Below are 20,298 nucleotides of genomic sequence, written 5' to 3'. Positions count from 1 at the left end.
AGCGAAAACTACAGATGGGCGGTACAGGGTGACAACTTCCGGACTACAGCTCCCAGCATGTACCGCGGTTTTCATTTTGTTTGTCCGTCTCGCGGGCTTTGCTTTGTTATGGCGGTCTCTTTCGAAACGTCTCAAAGTTTAGACGTCAACTGCTGAAACCTTTAAATACCCACATCGGCAACCCAAAGCAAGGTACGGGTTTTTCATTAACACATCTTCCGTAATGGTTCAGTTAAAAAATATATCTGGCTTTATATTTCTATCTTGTGTCTTTAAATACTGCATAATAACGACAGCGTTGCCTTTAAACTTAAAGCTGTTTACATAGACAACATTACTAGTCATCGTTGATATGCAGGTTATTTAATAACGTTAGTTGTTAACGGTTTTAGATGCACTGACAGGCTTTGTGTTGTGTGATACAGAGACATTATTGTGTGTTGGTAAATGTCATCAAAATACTGCAAAGGCGGTACATCATACGCAGATAAACCCTAATATGCATTTGTCAATCCACCAGTTTAGGGCTCTAGCCGGGACATAAACACCATCATGTCATCTCCAGCTGGACTCCAGCACTTCCTTTCCCAGTGGATGCCGAACAGCTCTCGCGCTGGAGTGATATTACATGGATCTCCGGGATCCATCCGCAGCAGCGGCAGTCCGGTGGTTCGCGACCCGGACGATTCATTCAGCTCCCATTTTGCCCCGTTGCCTGTATCCCTTAGCAGCAGTGTGGACACGTGCAGTCCCGGTGAAGTTGCCACGGAGCAGTTTGATGCATCTTTAAGCTGTGACATGCAAAGTATCCAAGACATGTTAAGAAACACACGGGATCTACCATTAATAGCTAAGCTTGAACAGGTAGGTTAAGATCCCCAGTTAATCATCCTGCCAAATGTATTAATCTAAATAATTTTGTTTTGAATGCAGTTAAATGTATTTGCTTATGTTGATTGTCTTAATTACACTATCAACATTTGAAGTGGATCAAAACCTTTCAAAAAAGTTGTCTTAAAGAGCATCTATTGTCCGATTCACGTTATTACATTTCCTTTGGCGTGTAAGTGTGTATTAGTACATGTTAAAGATATACAAAAGATACATACCCCAAAGTAAACAATGACGCAAGTTATCGTTTCCAACGTAGATGTCTTATTTTGGACAACAACAAACACACGGATTGTAGGCAACAGTTTACTTCCTGGGATTGGTGATGTAGTAAAGACTAACTTTATCATAATTCCTCTCGCTTGGACTCACAGTCTGTAAGTTAAATCCTGTTAATATTGCATTGTGAGCAAATCTTTCAAACATGGTAAGGAGCGTCACATTTCCGTCTGACTTCAGATATATTCAGGCCAATCACAGCGTTTCAGGAAGAGAGTGAAATCTGGAGCTACAAATGTACGGTATGTGGAAAATAATGTGTTTTTAACAATAGACCCCTTCACAGTTCACGTCACAGGCGATTCCCACTGCGCATGTCGGGGTCAGAAAAGTCATTACAGCAGATTGGGTTGCGTATTAATCGGTATCGTCAAAAATGTCTACCCATTGTGTCGTGGGCTTGATGAAAATCGCACCAGGTCTGCCTTTAAGTTTTTCGGGATTCCTGCAGAATCTCAAAAACAAAAAATACAACATCTGTGGCTGCAAGCAATTAAACTGGCAGATTGGGACAATGCAAAGATTAAAGAGGCTTGTGTTTGTAGTGCTCACTTCATTTCAGGTAAGTCATCATTTTTCAGCCCTGTAAGATTAAACTAGAAAGCCTAAATGGTATGAACAGTTTGACCCCATGCTGCGCGCGCACCCGATAGTCATTCAATGTTTACAAACCTTGAAGTGATCTATAAACCACGCGAACACATTGTACTTTATAACCAAGATTTAGAGTGTGACAAAACTTCGTTAATATTCTATATGCAATTTAAAAATAGGTGAAGCTTTGAATCCATGTTTGCACATTTTACAGCTTTTGGTCTTCCAGGACAACTTTGATGAACATTTTTATCCCATTTCAAATGTTGACTAGTGTATACTAGTGTTTTTGATGATGATTTAAAAAAATATATTTTTTAGAAGAGATCAAAAGTCACAAATACTGATGAACTGAATAGGTCAAAACACAATAACACATGACCATCTTTTATTTAAAATGCATGTGAAAATGTAAATGCCAAATTAAATCTGAACCTTTAAAGGAATATTCCATTTTCTTAAAAGAAAAATCCAGATAATTTACTCACCACCATGTCATGCAAAATGTTGATGTCTTTCTTTGTTCAGTCGAGAAGAAATTATGTTTTTTGAGGAAAACATTGCAGGATTTTTCTCATTTTAATGGACTTTAATAGACACCAACAATTAACACTTAACTCAACACGTAACAGTTTTTTTCAACAGAGTTTCAAAGGACTATAAACAATCCCAAACGAGGCATAAGGGTCTTATCTAGCGAAACAATTGTCATTATTTGACAAAAAAAATATGCTCTTTTAAACCACAACTTTTCGTCTAGGTCCGGTCCAGCGCGACCTTTACACGTAAATGCGTAGTGACGTAGGGAGGTCAAGTGTTACATATATAAATGCACATTTGCGGACCATTGTCAACAATAAACTGACACAAAGACATTAATTAGTATCAGTTGACATACAACAACGTAGGAACGGTCCTCTTTCAACACGCTTGTAAACACTGGGGCGGAGTTTTGCGTTTGTCTTCTGTGACCTCTTGACGTCATGACGTATTGCGTGGGGTCACATCACGCATCACGACCGGATCTAGACGAGAAGTTGTGCTTTAAAAGTGTATATTTGTTATTCTTCTTATTTAGCAAAACGACTGTCAATTTTTGACAAGACCTTTATGCCTCGTTTGGGAATGTTTATAGTCCTTTGAGACTCCGTTGAAAACAAACTGTTAACGCACAGTAACAGTTACACTGGGGTTAATTGTTGGTGTCTATTAAAGTCCATTAAAATGAGAAAAATCCTGCAATGTTTTCCTCAAAAAACATAATTTCTTCTCGACTGAACAAAGAAAGACATCAACATTTTGGATGACATGGTGGTGAATAAATTATCTGGATTTTTCTTTTAAGAAAATGGAATATTCCTTTAATACATTAGGATAGGAATCAAGGTGATATTATCACCCATTTATGATGGCAATTGCAGCACCACTGTAAAAACATCATTATGTCCAATTGGAAAAAGCACAATATTTATGCATCATTTGTCCATGTTTCCAACCCACTACTAATCGCTTTGTTGTTTTTTTTTCTCAGTTTGATATTAGAGAAGTGTGAGTCTGCAGAACGAATAGGACAGTTCTTTAAGAGCAGATAGTACTGGTGTTCTCTTTGTGTGTATTGATTGATTATCCCTTTAACCAACATGCCTCCTAGACTTTATTGTGTCATTATTGTGTTTTTTTACTCATTTACACGTGGATGCCATAAAAATGGCCACCTTAAAATATTGCTTATGGAAGTAATATAATGGCTGATTTATTTTGTCCAGCTGAAGCAAATGCAACATCGCATGCAGGAGCAGCTCAAAATCCACCAGCAGGAACAGCAGCTTAGATTGCAACACATACAGCAAAGTCTTCAGAGAACAGCACAGAACACCACAGGTACATGATGCTCTCATATAGCTCAGTGGAAAGCATTGCATTAGCAGTGCAAAAGGTCTTGGGTTCGACCCGGGAAGTACATACTGATAAAAACTGAAAGGCGCTTCAGGATAAAGTGTCTGCCAAATGCATAAATGTAAATATGTATTTTTTTATTCACCTGTGCATAGAGAACTCTTAAAGGAAAACACCACTTTTTTAAAAATATTTTCTTATGTTCTTACCTCAACTTAGACAAATTAAGACATACCTATCTTTTTCCAATGCATGCACTTAATCTTTGTACAGCGTGTCGTGAGTGTGTTAGCATTTAATCTAGCCCCATTTATTCCTTAGGATCCAAACAGGGATGAATTTGGAGGCCACCAAACACTTCCATGTTTTCCCTATTTAAAGACTGTTACATGAGTAGTTACACGAGTAAGTATGGTGGCACAAAATAAAACTATATTGTATGGCGGAAGAGCACTTAGTTTGCAGCACTTTGACCTGTTTGGATCCTAAGGAATAAATAAGGCTAAGCTAAATGCTAACACATTCACGACACGCTGTGCAAAGATTAAGTGCAAGCATTGAAAAAAGATAGGTGGGTGATTCTCACGAAAACTTGGTTTTAAAAATGTCAAGCATGAAAATGTAAAAATTGCTTAAATTTACTTTTTTCCCACCAGACATTGAAAAACAAAGTCTGGAGTAAATGGGAACATTAATTTAAAAACTTTTACTTATCATTTAACACTTTTTGTAACATAATTAAAAAAATTAGTCCTAAAAAATCTCATTACCGCAACAGCCAGAAAACATCAACACTGACATATTTTCAAAATGACATGACAAACCTGAAAGAACATAATTTGGAAATTCTGCACATGCATTTAAAATCAAAGTATTATGCTTCTATTAATTAAATTAACATTTAATAAGCATCTGTTGCAGTAATGATAATCAAAATGTCGTGTAAGCATTCTGACAAGACAATATTTCAAATTAACTGTAAAAAAATGATCTTACCTGGTAGCCATCTTGAAGTAACTGGTCCATGTGCTTGGTCACTCAAAATCAAACTTTATTAAAATTCTGTATGTGTGCTTAAACTGTTCTCAAAAAGTGTTGCGGAGGATGAGAACATCAGGCATGGACACATCATTTTCCTAATTTTTCTTCATTATTATTAGACATGAATATTCAGTAAATATTTTTTCTGTCATCTAAAGTAGTCTAGCAAAACATCCATTTATTTTTGTGTTAATTTGATTAAATTACAACATAAAGCATGTTCAAACACAGCTGGACACATTGCGGTAATGAGAATTTCAGCAGAAAATGAGATAAAATTTACAATTATAAATTCTTATGTTGAAATCACACATTGTGCAAGGTAGAACACAGTATTGTGTTAATTCTGATGCTTTTTAATGTTACTTTATTACACATTTTAAAGCTAAAATCATTAGTGCCGTGGTGTTTCAATGGTTTTGTGAGAATCACCCAGGTATAAGAATTTGTCTAAGTTGAGGTAAGAACATAGTAAAATATTGAAAAACGATGCTGTTTTCTTTAACATTTAGGGCATCTAGCCATAGCTGTTTTACAGAGATTATATAACCAAGGAATTTTTGGCTAATGTACCAACACTAATTTATGACTACTACATTATCTGTTTTGCACCTGAATGTCTTCAGACAGCAGTATGTGGAACATAAAACAAAGTATGGTAGAGCCGAACACTGAACATGATGACAGTAATCATGAATATGAAGACTCATTTCAATCCATGAGTGAAGATCATACTGTGCACGGAAACGAGTGTGAAACTGAGCCACTAGACAGGTATGATGTCATTTCTTTGTATTATATTACAAGAAATGCTTTAAAATTAAATTTGTATTGGAAATGTGTATAGTGTCAGTCTGGTGAACGGCTTTGTTGCTTCCTAATCTTTGGATAAAAGCATCTGCTAAATGGAAATGGTGAATGTGTTAAAGGTCCCATTCTTTCTGTGTTTCACGTATAAAAAAACGCAGTATTTTTCACACAATTTACTTATCTCTATGTCCTCAAAACGTGCTGATGTCTTCCTTGTTCTATGAAGTCTCTCCTTCAGAAATGCATATTGAGTTCTGATTGTGTAGTTTGTTTAGTGTGTTGTGATTCGACAGCAACTTAGCTTAGCAGTGCCATTTGAGACAAAGCTGGAGACTGACGTATTCCTGTGGGCGGAGTTCAGTCACAAACTATTTAATTGAAATCATTAAAGCAGGAAGTAGAGGGCTGTACTCCAAACCGGCTGTTCGCTGTAGGCTTTGAAAGGGGAATTAAAGAAAATATATCGCCTGACAGTGAACTTTGAGCTTTATCACTTTGTAGGTGTTATGTATGCTCTTACAGCAACATTACACACTAACTAAAGTTTGAAATATGGGATCAGGAAGAACGTGCCTTTTTTAATGTGTGTTGATGTTTAGACCTATCAGATCCGGATTTAGTGGGAAAACGTTTGAGGAAATGCTGGAAGAGCAGCTCAGGATGGAAGACCAGAAACTCACGGCCAAGGTCAGATATTAGTCACACGTGAAATATTATTCAATTAAATGTTCAGTGTTATAGAAATGATGTCTAAATTTAAACCATGCATAAGGCTCTCTTAATGGCATTTTTGTAGTATTTCATTTTGATTTAACTCTTCATATCTTCATATCTCGTTATAATTTACTCATGTAGAACGCTTCTGCTGAAACCGCAAAGGTAAAGAGGCCATTTCTTAAACGAGGAGAAGGTCTGGCCAGGTTTACCAAAGATAAATCTGCTGCACTGTCTCACAGAAAACATCCATCTAACCCCAAGCCCCCTCTGTGCCCGAATCCCAAATCTTCCCAAGATTCAGTCATGAGGTCCAAAAAGAACTCGAACAAAACCGAAGCCTTAAAATCCACACATCTTGTGATCCATCGCAAGACTGCCACGCTCAACAAAGAAAACGTTCCTCAGAACAAGACCACAATGCCAGTTACCAAGACAACTGTTCGTCCTCCCGTTCTTGGTGCACACCAGGGTCAAAATGTGAGCTCCATCTCTGCTCCGTTCAAGAGAGACAGAAAATCTGAACAAAATGTCAAGAGCGTCACTACAACGGATGCTAATAAGATGGGTGCGTGTAATCGCGAGGATGGTAACAACATTGCGGAAAACTCATTTGAAGTATGGTTCGCAGAGCGGGGGACGCATTGGGAGCAGGACCACCAGCGTGAATGTGTTGAACTCGGAGAGTTTGAGTTGTTGGAACGAGCGGCTGACGAAATCTCCTTTTCTAGCAACTCGTCTTTCATCAGCACCCTTCTTCATAGAGGTTGCAGGCGTCTCTCTTCCACACCAATCAAATCGTCAAATCAATCCACACCACCAAGTCGCGCTGTTACAGAAGCTCCTGGTCCTGAGGTGGGTCACACTACATCAGTTCCTCCTACAAACACTGTGATAACGAGAGACGTACATACTGTGAGAGAGAAAGATCTGTTGGGAGTGTTGTCTGATGCTAAAATGGATGACAAAGATCTCAACACCTCACTGTGCAGTAACTCAGAGTTGCAACCCCCCATATCTAATCCACCCCTACGCCACTGCTTTCAAGTGCCCACTGTGCCTTATGATAAACGCACCTATCAGGACAGAGATGGAGTCAGCAGTCCAGAAGGTGACGATGCAAATTCCTGTAACAGTAAAGACTCTACTCTCATAGACTCAAAGGGCCACTTAGAGTTTGATGATGATGATACCTGGAACGAACCTGAGGAAGTGGACAGCTGTCCTGTAGAGGAATCTCCATCTGAAAGGGCACTGAAAAGAAAAGTTGCCTTCTCTAAAGATACAAAATCAGCGAGTGTTAGTCCAAATGCAGAAAATGAGAACAAAGGTCTGCCTACATGCCCATTGGTATCAAAGATGTTTCCAGCACTAAATCCAATAGCCTCTTCTCCTGTGACGGTGCAGGCACCACAGAACATGCATAGTGAAGGAGCAGGTAATAGCAAATTGTTAAATTATACAAAATTCAACTAGGTCAACTAGTTAAATATACAGTACTGTGCAAAAGTCTTAGGCCACCATGCCAGAATTAGATTTGTTGTTTTTGTAATGTTATAGTGATCATATATAATTATTTCTCAGTCTCTTTAATAGAATTCATCCATAAAGTTTGTATGTAGTATTAAAAACAATATAAAAGTATAAGCTGAAGTGTCAAGTATTTAGGGTAAACTCCTCTTCCACTTGAGCAATAGCAGGCAGCTGCAGGATCTCTTAAACTTAAATGAAATTAAATCCTAATTTTTAATTCTAATCGAATGACTTCAGTTTCCTCAAAAAAGCTCAAGATGTGTGTCGTGCCAAGAGAGGATACACCAAATACTGAACGATGCCTGAAGAAGACATTTAGTACTGAAAATAGTTTTGCTTTTAATTTTGTGTACATACTTCCTGTATTTTCTGTTTTTATCTTAAAAAAAGAGTGAAAAATATTTGACTAAAACCTGTTTGGGGTTACAGCTCAATCCAGCCTGCTTCGTGAACGCTTGGTGGAGTTGGAAACGGAGATCGAAAGGTTCAAACGTGAAAATGCAGACTTGAGCAAACTAAAGCAGGAGAACCAGGATGTGAAAGAGAATCTCAGGTATGATGGGACATGAACTCAATTCAGTCAGCTTAATTTTTACACTATTTTACTAGTAGTTAAAGTTGCAGTGTGTAAATTTTAGCAGCATCTAGTGGTGAGGTTGCGAATTGCAACCAACGGCTCAATCCACTGCTCACCCCTTGCTTTTGAAACACATAGAGAAGCTACAGTAGCCGCAACCGGTAAAACATGTCATCATCAGAGACAACTTGGTAAAAAAAGTTTGTCCGTTAAGGGCTTCTGTAGAATCATGGCGGCACAAAATGGCAACCTCCACGTAAGGGGACCCTTGGTGTATGTAGATAAAAACGTCTCATTCTAAGATAATACAAACACAGCGGTTCATTATGAAAAGGTCTTTATACACCCCTGATAATATAGTTTTGTATATTATTTAGCATTTTTGTCAAGTGATCCTACTAAAAATTACACACTGCACCTTTAAGCCAATAAATTGCATTAAACTACAACTTAATATATATATTTTTTTCATACAGGAAAGAGAGGGCCGAGTTTGAAAAGAAGAGACTGGAGGACATTGCAAAATGGGAGGAGTTTAAAAGGGAGGAGAACAAAAAACTGCAACGTGAAAGAAAGCTTTTCGAAAAACATGCGGCAGCTGTGAGAGCGAGACCTGACAAACAAGAACGAGATGAGATCCAGGTCCATTTTGGTCATTTCTTAACTTTAAGGGTCAGTTTCCCAGACAGGGTTTAGATGAATCCAGGAATCGGCCTTATTTATATTAGGACATTTAAGTAGTTTTTACAAACAAACCTTACAAAAAGCCTTACTGTTGTGAATCTTGAGTAAGATTTGTTAAAGGGATACTCCAGCCAAATATCAAATTTACCCCATGATTTACTCACTCTCAAGCAATCCGAGATCTTTCAGACGAACACATTTGGAGTTATTTTAGTAAATGTCCTTGCTCTTCCAAGCTTTATAAAAGAAAACGGGGATAAGAGAACAACTTTTGACTTAAAACCCCAAAAAGTGCCTTCATCCTTCACAGAGGTGATCCACACGGCTTTCAATGGGTTAGTAAAGGTCTTCTGTGGGTAATCGATAGGGCTGGGTATTGGCAAGGGCCTCACGATACAATACATATCACGTTATATGGGTCATGATACAATGTATCGCGGTATGATACAATATGTTGCGTGTTGCGATACATTGCAATACTTTTCTTTTTTTATCAAAACTGTAAAAAAATTAGGGTTGTCATCAATAATCAATTCGGCAATGCATCGCAATGCGCACATGCACAATTCAGCATCGATGCAGCAAAGTGCCATAATCGATTATGTCACTGTTTATTTTCTGGCCTTGAGTGGACAATAAAGTTGTGAAATTTCAATTACTTCCGGGGGCATAACACCAACAATCAAGATGGCTGAGGCAGAGAGAGATGACAGTGCTAGACGGGTAAATAAAAACGCACCATTTTCCATGGAAAGCGGACATATGGGCACATTTCGGATTCTACAAAGTTAATGGGAAACTAGACAAGACTTACGCTGTGTGTAAATTCTCATCTCAGGTATATAATTGTCATTGTCTTAAAGCTGCTAAGCTTCCGTTTTTGTTGAGAATAGTTGCACTTGCCTTGTTGTGTACTAGGCATGGGCCGGTATAAGATTTTGGCGCTATGATAACCTTTAGCAAAAATACCAAGGTTTCACGGTGTTGCGGTATTGCCATTGCAACACTAAAATGTGTTATTTTCAAATGCCAGGTACAATAAAGCCTTTAAATTATAATATGCTTTCAAAACATATATAATATTTTCGTAATATATATTAAATGTAAACATCAAATCAATCACATGACTTCATGATTTAATGAATTTTGTATAAACACAGCTCATACCTTGGAGACGGTATCACAGAACATTTTAGTGGTTTTGAAACCTTGACTGTTTTAAACCTCGGTATACCTTGAAACCGGTAATCGGCCCATGCCTATTGTGTACAGTAGAATTATGATACATCGCAATGCATCGTAGAATCGAATCGAATTGAATCGTTACCTGGTGAATCGTAATTGAATCGAATTGTGAGGGCAGTGCCAATGCACACCCCTATAAAAAATAGAAGTGGTTTTTAATTTTCTGCCATTTTCTCCCGCTAACTTCTGAAACATTGGCCAAACAGCGACAACTACTACAGCAGCGGCAGAGGAGGTTGTTTGACACAAACAGAGGGATTCTATGTTTTTTTTAATATCGATAGTAGAGATTGAAATAGCGATGCACTGTCGTTGAAAAATGTTATCACGATAGTTAGCTGTGTCGATATTTTTTTCACAGCCCTAGTAATCGATGGGATTTTGTATGAAAAATATCCATATTTCAAACATTATGAACTGTAATAATTAGCCTCCGGTAATGACGTCATCTTGGATGCAATTCACAAGAGTTTTGGTGTAGTTAGCGTTGGTTGCCATAGGTACATTGCGCAGTGACTCTCGTGAATCGTGCGAGTCCAAGATAGATATATAAATCTTGGTTTGCTTGGGAGTGAGTGGGTCATGGGGTGGTTTTGATGTTTGGCTGGAGTACCCCTTTAACTCATTCCCCGCCAGCCATTTGTTTTTAGTTGCCCGCCACCAACTTCACAAGTTTCACAAAATGCCTTACAGAAAATTTTTCTTTTAAAAATATATAAACATACAAATTTATGAAATGAAAGAACAGACCCTCTGCTTTCAAACAAACAATCGGGTAGGTCTAGTGGGTAATCGCGGTATTATACATTAAAATTAAACCTCATCAGGAACACGTTTTTTCATGGAAATGTTAATTGACCAGATAACCCGTCAATGGTGAGGAAAGAGTTAAAGGGACATTCCACTTTTTTTGAAAATATGCTCATTTTCCAGCTCCCCTAGAGTTAAAGTGATATTACGCACTGCCCGAAAATAGTTCCCTTGGTTACTCTTAATGGCAGGTGACTATTTTCGGGCAGTGCATAATATCACTACGCCTGCTGCAGGCATGTTACGGCAGCAAAGTCCTTGATTATTATCCATATCTGCCTAGAAAATCGCAACTTTTAATTTTCTGTCGGTCTTAGTACACGATGTAACTACAGAAGAGTCAAGTTTTAAATAGGAAAAATATTAAAACTCTTTGGTTATTTTTAGCGTGATGCTAATGGTCTAATCAGATTCAATGAATAGTGCTAAGCTATGCTAAACGTGCTAGCGCCAGACCCGGAGATCAGCTGAATGGATTTCAAAACAGTAAGAATCAAATGTTTAACTCTAGGGGAGCTGGAAAATTAGCATATTTTCAAAAAAAGTGGAGTTTCCCTTTAAGGTATGTCAGTGTTTGTAAATTAAGGCAGCTCAAACATGCATTTTAGTCTGGGACTAGGTTAAGCCCTGTCAGGGAAACAGCCCCTAAGTTTACATTTAAGCACTTGAGTTAACAAGCAAATTAATTTATGAATAACATATTAGTTGTCAATCTTGGCTGTTTGTTATAGGCTATTTTATTTCTTTATTAGGCTCTTAAGCAGCAGGTGAATGCACTGCAGGAGGATTTACGCAAACGAGAGGCTCGGTGGAGCAACACGCACAGCCGTCTCCGGCAGCAGGTGGACGCCCTGAGTTCAGAGAACGCATCACTTAGAGATCAAGTGCGGACGCTGGAGAAACTACGCCTCAGTGTGTGGAAGAGTGCTGAGAATGAGAGAGAGAAAAGGTCTTGTGCATCAGGCAGTAAAATAAGTGCTGCATCCATATCCAAGGTAAGTGTATACAAGTGTAATAATAGCTTGTTCAAAGAATATCTATGAAGAAATGTTCTTCAAATGTTAAGATTTGTTATTAATGGTGGATGTGTGTGTGTAGAGTCCTTCCCAGAGTTCAAAAAGCAGCCTCAGCAAGAATGGAAGTCCAGAGACTAAGAGCCCTCCAAAAAACTCTGGTATTAATAGCACACGATCAATAGTTACTTATTACTTATGTCAATAGTTAACCATATTACTTATGGTTGTAATGTTTTAAGAGTTCTACGTTTATTTTGCATTAGGTCCTTACTTGGAGACAATGAAAGAGAGTTTTGGCTTCAAAAATGATCACAGTCCTATGGAAGGATCAGATGGACTTGATTTGACTGAGAGCAACTTTGATGCTTCACTGATGAACTCCATCCACACTGCTGCTACTGAACATTCAAAGCAGGAACAAGAAGAGATCATGCATTCAGACAACAAGGTAATCAATCAGTCTCACATATAAAAGTATCAATTACATAGACTTTAGTTTGGAACAACCTTACAAACGACACTAATGAACAAACTGAGAATGATGTGTTGTTACAAGGCTTCAGCTCACATGCATTCTGCTTTCCATAAAGAAATGCTCACAACTCAGATATTCATATTTTTCCTCAGATCGAGAAAGTGCTTCCTGACGGTGGTCGACTCATCATTTTCCCAAATGGTACGAGGAAAGAAATCTCAGCAGATGGACAGACTGTCAAAGTCACGTTTTTCAATGGAGATGTGAAACACACCATGCCTGATCAAAGAGTGGTGAGACTGAATGCATACACAAACACACACAAAAAACAGTTGTTGTCTTGCCAGAAATTTTTTAAAGTTGAAGTACTGTACTTAAAGGATTAGTCCATTTTCTTTAAAAAAAAATCCAGATAATTTACTCACCACTATGTCATCCAAAATGTTGATGTCTTTCTTGTTTCAGTCGAGAGGAAATTATGTTTTTTGAGGAAAGCATTCCAGGATTTTTCTCGTTTTAATGGACCCCAACCCTTTTAAAGGACTCTAAACAATCCAAAACGAGGCATAAGGGTCTCATCTAGCGAAACGATTGTCATTTTTAACAAGAAAAAAAATGCACTTTTAAACCACAACTTCTCGTCTATCTCCGGTCCTGAGATGCGCCAGCGCGACCTCACGCAATACGTAATCACGTCAAGGGGTCACGAATGACGAATGCGAAACTACGCCCCAGTGTTTACAAGTGTGGAGAAAGAGGACCGTTCTGACGTTGTTGTATGTGGAATGATACTTAATAATGTCTTTGTGTCAGTTTATTGTTTAAAATGGTCCGCAAATGTGCGTTTCATATATGTAACACGTGACCTTTCCACGGCATTACGTAATTACGTGAGGTCGCTCTGGTGCGTCACATGACCGGAGATAGATGAGAAGTTTTGGTTTAAAAGTGCACATTTTTTATTTTTCTAGTAAAAAATGACAATCGTTTCACTAAATAAGACCCTTATGCCTCGTTTCGGATCATTAAGAGTCCTTTAAAACGCCGTTGAAAAAAAACTGTTAAGTGTTGAGTTCAGTGTTAAGTGTTGGTGTCCATTAAAGTCCATTTAAAATAAAAAATCCTGGAATGTTTTCCTCAAAAAACAATTTCTTCTCGACTAAACAAAGAAAGACATCAACGTTTTGGTTGACATGGTGGTAAATTATCTGGATTTTGTTTAAGAAAATTGACTAATCCATTAAGAAAAAAGCTAAAGCAATATTTTTCTACATAATGTAAAGAAAATTCTGTGAAAATATAACTTTGATATCTTTAATATTGACAGTGTGTAAGGACATATCAAAGATAGAAATTAAACTTTAATGCCCATCATCCAAATATTAGGACTAATCTCATGACTAGCACTTTCTTTTGATTTCAGATTTATTATTATGCAGAAGCTCAGACCACACACATCACATACCCTGATGGTATGGAAGTGCTTCAGTTCCCTAACAATCAAACAGGTAGGCAGATCCCTTTCAAAGTAGCCAGTCCCTGCAGAAAAACAGGATTATGCGATCACACGATTCAACGGATAATCAGCCAAAGTCCGCATATTTATGGGGGAGCCGCATTTTTTCAAATACGCCACACTTTCGCAGCATAATTTGCAGATTTCTGTGCGCAAAATAAGCGGGATTGCATGATTTCATAATCCCCACATTTTCGTAGCAAAAATCACCTATCTTAGCAGAAAGTGAAATATGTTGCATTTACTTCCCACAAGTGGAGCAATGTCTTCTGTTGCCCTGGGAATGTTATGAATTTCATAGCATAAAATTGCATAAATATCCCACATATTCCATCACATAAAAAAAAACATGCCGCAAGATCAAGGATTTTTGCCTGCAACAATCACACAAAAAAAGTTTTTCTGGAAGGACTGAGTAGTAGTCCAGCTAAGTTTGTTTGATTCTTCGAAATTTGTTTTCAGAGAAACACGTCCCAGATGGTCGTAAAGAAATCACTTTTCCTGATCAGACGGTGAAGAATCTTTATCCTGATGGGAGGGAGGAAAGCGTACTTACAGATGGAACAATAATACAGCTAAACCCGTGAGTACAACTGCATGGTGTCACGCCATGTCAAAATGAAAAGACTATGCATATCAAATTTTTTTCTTTTTTAGAGATGGCAGTAAGGTGATCCAGTTTAATACAGGCCAGCGTGAAGTCCACACTGCAGATTTTAAGAGACGAGAGTATCCAGATGGTACTGTAAAAACTGTTTACTCTGATGGACGGCAAGAGACACAGTACCCTACCGGTCGTGTGCGCTTAAAGGATGCACAGGGTCACATCATTATGGACACTAAAGCATAAAAGCAGGAAATGTAGACTTGAATGAATTTATTGTATGAAAGAAAATGTGTGCATTATGTATCTGAATTATTTATTAAGAATGTGATTTTTGTGAAAATAAATTATTTCAAGATTTAAATTCCAATGTCACTTGGGTTTATATCTCCCCATCCCACATAAAGAAAAAAATCCCTTAAAATGTTACATATAAAATACTGATTAGATACTGAATAATGTCAACGAACTGTTGATTTCAGTCAATATACTGTAAAAGGTTGTATACTCCACAGTAAATAACTTATGCAAACAAATTTTTTGTACCAATTACAACTGACCAGCGGAAAAAAGTCTGAATCAACAGTTTTATTTAAATGCTGCTCAACATACAGAGATCTAACATGAACACAAAACTTTAAAGCAGCTTTAAACAAACACAATTTTCCTATGTTTGCCATTTGAAATATTTTTGAAACATTAACAAAATCAGGTTTAACTTCAATAAAGTACTTTAAAAACTTAAATATTTAACATAAAATAACTGCACAAACTTTTAGAAAGTAGCATAAACAACCAAGTATTTAAATATAAAACCAACATAAAATGTTTTGCTCTCCTGCATGTTTCCATCAAAACTCACGATCGTCAACATCGCTGCCAAGCCCTACAAACACAAAACAATCATGAAACACATTCACAAACATTCTGTCCTTCAACTTTTATATTTTTTTAACACTTACCTAAGATCGATTATTGCTTTCATTCATAATCAGCAAGGCCGTTCTCCACTAGAGGTGTGTGAACAAGTGACCCATCCATCTTGTACAGCAACACCGTTAACTGTGGTTCTGTTGCCTGTAATGGCACATTTGCATAGATTCGCAAACAATTGTATGATACAATATAGCTGAAAATCCATGAAAGATTACTGCAGATGTTGTTTAAAATTACAAGTTTATACACTGTGAGGTATCAAACATACAACCACTACTGCAGTCAGCTCGCCGTTCAACAGGTCAACCATCTCCAGCATTGCTTTCATGCTCCATTCGGGTCGATAAGGGATCAGCTCCTTCTCCATGCAAATTCTTGGAGGTTTGAACCCTGCTAATTTCACGTAAACCGCTGCACATGGGAAATGATGGAGGGATGGAGGGAGCTGACGCAATCTGCAATGTAAACACATACATAGAGGTTCAACAATCTGCTACAACCATTATGACAAATGCTTTTTTGAAACATTATCTGCAAGTTGCCTTTAAATTTTGTAAGGATTGTAGTGAAATCACCACGTTAAAGAACCAAATTCAATTCAGATCAAGTAGCCACTGCATATGAGCCATATTAGACACAGTTTACATCAATTTTATGTACTTATAACTTGTTTCTTGATGCATGTATTTTGAGATAGATGTGAGGTCTGCCACATGGTCAAAATTTTGTTAAAAAAACAAACCACTTAATTATTTACTTTAGCTGATAAAATAATTCATTGCTCTGTAACTGATTTAAGTTTGACCAACAGGAACAAAGCCTAAACTGTAAATACTACTATTACATATTACTTATTTTTCCTACTTTTTTTTTATTTTTCATAATCTTACAAAAGCTTGTTATCCACCTTTTTCTCAAAAGCAGATGTAAGTGATGTGACATATTTCCCTTCTTTGTGAGAGACTTCCGTTTTAATATCCAGCCGGTAGAAAACAGTGTAGTGGGAGCACGCATAAAACATGATTTAAACAGTTAATATTTACTACACCTGCCATGACTGAACCAGTGTGAGGATGAAATTAAGAAATGGTTTGATATATGAAGATATATTCAATCATTTCGTGTTGTTGATCGGAGGTGACGGGTCTGCAATGCGCAAATATAAAAGCACAGAGACATACCAGTATCTTTACAATGGGAAAGTCAGTCGAGTGTTTGTATGGAATTTACCAAGACTTCGTGTTTTTAACTTATCAGGGCCTGGTTAAAAATGGCACAACTGTCCCTCTGGTGTGAGTTTTTAAACAGCAATTTTTAATGGACTTGTTTATGGCAACACGTCGGGCTTCACGCGGTCCGACACAGTCAGCAGTATCATTCTCATTCAACACATTGTAAGTTATTTGAACAAACCATAATAAACATATTAAACTACAACATGTATTGAGTATTGTTTTCGTTTTATAAAAATATTACTATATTATTAGTGCTTCTTACACTTAAGCTTTTGAAATTATTTGCTTACTTTTTAAAGCATTTGCTTTTTCATTTAAAACATAACAAAAGTATGCGCAAACACATTACGAACTATTATAAACATTAACTAAGCAGATAATGTCGTATATATTCTGTACTGTAATCGCATTTTTGTAATAATATATAGTAGCAGAATAAATAAATCAGCTAAATCAGCATATTTTTTGTTGTTTTTAAACAATTATTGTATTTATTGTTTACTGGCAGTTTCTATGAAAGGTTTTACTGGATGGATTTGTAAATACATATCACGAGTGCATGTGCGCCACATACACATTCAGCTCTTGTGCATGGATTAGGGTTAAAACAAATGTTTTGGAAAGATTTACTGCGTTTGTATTAGCTTTTAGGGCAACCCCTAACTGCACAAATTATGTCGGTCTTCCTGGATTTCATAATAAACATTAAACAGCCAGTCAAAACGGCATACTTGTGTCCTTCGCAATAGACTACCATTAGCTTTAGTGGCTCACCGCAAGTCATAAACAGGAAAGCTCAAATAAGGCGGCGCCCACATTTACGTCAAAAAACAGGTGGATAAACTAACCAATCCACAAGGATGGGCCTGACGCATTTGAAAATTTCATGCAAGATGAATTAAGTCAAGCTAAACCTGTAAAATCTTACTTGTGTACTGGTACGGTGTCATCAGAGCCAAAATCCACATGTCTCACAAGGAGCTGGACAGCAGGAGTGACTTCAGAAAAGCCCATCAGCTTTGCACGGTAATATTTACCATCACTGTATTCGGCCAGGCATGGATACCCTACACAAACACACAAGCAATAACACATGGTGTCCAATTTGTTTCGTTGAGTGTCATAAATAAAGGGCTAATCCACCAAGATCAAAATGCTGTGACATCATTACCAATGGGAAAGTCTGTTAGCCGGCTCAGATTTTCCAAATTCTCATTGATGCGATCGAGAGCTTCCTCCAAACTCTCTTCCTGTTTCTGTCTGTTCTCAGTCTTATCTAACACACATAGAAACACCTGCAAGAACACAACCCTATGCTTTAAAACAATGTGTACCACAAGGCGACATTGCTGACCATCAAAACTGAAAAACGTTACTCACAGATATTTCTTATCTAATTCAGAGTGCCACTAATCTAATTAAAATCAACCACTTAATTAACCATATAAAGAATAATTCATTTTCCCCAAAATTTTTAATTTTACGTTATTGCATGCATGGACAAGCTTAAGGAGATTTCACGTTAACGACTTAGAAATTCTTACAGGTTTTTTTACAGCTTATGATAACATACCTCATTCGGGGAGCGGATGTGCTTGACCTTGGCAGCGAAATGTTTCTTCCCTTCAGGAAGTTTAAATTTTGCATAGACCCCTAAAACAGGCTGGGACTCTTCCAAGCCCTGAAAAACACAGCATTGCTATTACCACAGCTCTGATACTAGCTATGTTTCCCTGTTTTTATGCACATTTTGGAGATGCACCTAAAAATAGCTACTGACCCAATGAATGACCACCATAAATGTGCCATTCTGCCCAAATCAGTATGACATCAAGAGATGAAATATTACCTCTGTGTTTATGTCCCAATCATCCAAATCAGCGACAGGAAGCTTAACCACATACTCCTGCACAGAAACACACAGTAAATATCTAGAGAACCTACATGTCATATTATCAAACCCCATCCATTTAAATCTCTACTGATCAGACCTCTTGGCTTTTGTAGTCGGGGTCAAAAGTGGCATACTGGTGGTGCACCATTATCTTGCCGAGCGCCATGCCATCCACGGTTATCTCTACGGTAACGCAACCACGTGGATCCTCGGGATGTTCCTGCAGCAAAAGATTGTTGCCAATCTCTTATTTATTGATACTGACCATGCACTAAGAGGTTTAGATGTTTACAGAAACATGTAAATTGTACATTACCATAATGTAGACCTTGACTGAACGTCCAAGCAGCAACTCCTTCATGAACACCACAGCGTCCCACTGCCACCCCTTTCCAATCTATAACAGTGGATTTAATCACACTCATATTCATTCTTAATTATATATATATATAACGACTACAATCCTCACATTCATAAATAAATGCATGTGCAAAATCCCAAAATTATAGTAGAAACTACTGCTAAAAATAAAGATTCCTTGTCATGTTGTATAGCACCATAAAAAACACCTTTAACATCCACAAAACATTTCTGTTGCACAAAAGGTTATTTGTAATAGAAAAAGGTTCAACAGACTATAAAAAGTAAAGAAAGATGCAAAACCCTTGAAGTGCATCTGACATGTTTTACAATTTTTACAAATGTTACTTTAGTATTTAACAAATTTGACTGCCTTTCACTGCAAAACCCTCTTAAGTGCATGTAAGCTTCTTTGGCAAACCACCACTTAAAAAAAATCAGCTTTTTGGACAAGACCTAGTAAACAGTAGGGTAGTGAATCGTCACTGGTCTCACAATTCAATTAATTTATTATGTCAACGATTCGATCGGTTATCTTAATGCATTGTGATGCATCACAAACACATACCGGTATGACTCCGTGTATCTGACAAGGTATACAGAGCTGTGGCACATCCTCACAGAGAACCACTGGATACACATGGCAAACTGGAATACTCTCCACAAGCCCCTGATCAACATATCGCACCTGTGGAAAAACATATACTTCACTTGTAATAAAACATTACCCAAATTTTCCAATTAATCCAATAAAACAGTATATTCCACAGAAGTTATACAATTCAATGAAAGTCCACTGACTTTTACTTGTCCTCCAATGAACTCCTGCACCTGACCCCTATACCAGTACATATCGGTTCCCATAACAGCACAACCTACAACACTCTTCCAGTTGTAGTTCTTCTGTCTCGGCAGTGTTTTAATGTGCTGCTGAAGTCGTTCCCGCAAGCGATCAAATTCACACACTGTACGAAAGACAAAAAAAGTGTGACAGATTGAGTCTGAATATGCAAAGTGTAATTTTGAGCTACAGGCAAAAGTGTAATATGTCGATTTTGGCCGAAATTGACACTAATACCTTATCTAGCGATCCCAATCTCTAAATAATCATTAAACCTCAAAAATGATTCATTATTTGTACGTTTTCTAATAGGGTATAGCATGCTAAATGCTTAATCTAATACAAAG

The 20,298-nt window shown here is 37.5% G+C and overlaps 2 protein-coding genes across 5 annotated transcripts in view; one reads left to right on the top strand and one right to left on the bottom strand.

The window, feature by feature from the left end:
- The first annotated feature begins 34 nt into the window (after positions 1–34).
- Positions 35–15,049, top strand: cpap (centrosome assembly and centriole elongation protein). Of its 3 annotated transcripts, none has more exons than XM_055214462.2 (15): positions 35–192; positions 521–864; positions 3,531–3,645; positions 5,328–5,475; positions 6,111–6,198; positions 6,367–7,663; positions 8,188–8,311; positions 8,812–8,977; positions 11,827–12,069; positions 12,173–12,248; positions 12,354–12,538; positions 12,718–12,858; positions 13,989–14,073; positions 14,544–14,664; positions 14,739–15,049. In XM_055214462.2, exons 2-15 carry the CDS (start codon positions 553–555, stop codon positions 14,929–14,931), a joined length of 3,294 nt encoding a protein of 1,097 aa, XP_055070437.2. In that variant the 5' UTR covers positions 35–192; positions 521–552; the 3' UTR covers positions 14,932–15,049. The 3 variants fall into 3 exon arrangements, with proteins under 3 accessions (XP_055070437.2, XP_055070440.2, XP_055070438.2); XM_055214465.2 differs by having other exon boundaries at positions 88–192; positions 526–864; XM_055214463.2 differs by lacking the exon at positions 35–192 and adding an exon at positions 211–358.
- Positions 15,050–15,258: 209 nt separating this feature from the next.
- Positions 15,259–20,298, bottom strand: part of rnf17 (ring finger protein 17) — a 36,428-nt gene continuing 31,388 nt past the window's right edge. For both annotated transcript variants that reach the window (XM_055214460.2, XM_055214461.2), the window contains exons 27-37: positions 19,912–20,075; positions 19,679–19,798; positions 19,067–19,147; positions 18,848–18,970; positions 18,706–18,762; positions 18,430–18,537; positions 18,028–18,151; positions 17,785–17,923; positions 15,890–16,076; positions 15,648–15,762; positions 15,259–15,571 (exon numbers count right to left, since the gene is read on the bottom strand). In XM_055214460.2, coding sequence (XP_055070435.2) covers positions 15,667–15,762; positions 15,890–16,076; positions 17,785–17,923; positions 18,028–18,151; positions 18,430–18,537; positions 18,706–18,762; positions 18,848–18,970; positions 19,067–19,147; positions 19,679–19,798; positions 19,912–20,075 — 1,199 coding nt within the window. In that variant the 3' untranslated portion in view covers positions 15,259–15,571; positions 15,648–15,666. The remainder of the gene's footprint in view (positions 15,572–15,647; positions 15,763–15,889; positions 16,077–17,784; positions 17,924–18,027; positions 18,152–18,429; positions 18,538–18,705; positions 18,763–18,847; positions 18,971–19,066; positions 19,148–19,678; positions 19,799–19,911; positions 20,076–20,298) is intronic.

Source organism: Misgurnus anguillicaudatus, chromosome 17 (genome assembly GCF_027580225.2).
Source record: "Misgurnus anguillicaudatus chromosome 17, ASM2758022v2, whole genome shotgun sequence".
NCBI lineage: Eukaryota > Metazoa > Chordata > Actinopteri > Cypriniformes > Cobitidae > Misgurnus > Misgurnus anguillicaudatus.
The sequence above is the reverse complement of the archived record's forward strand: the minus strand, read 5'-3'. Positions and strand labels throughout refer to the sequence as shown.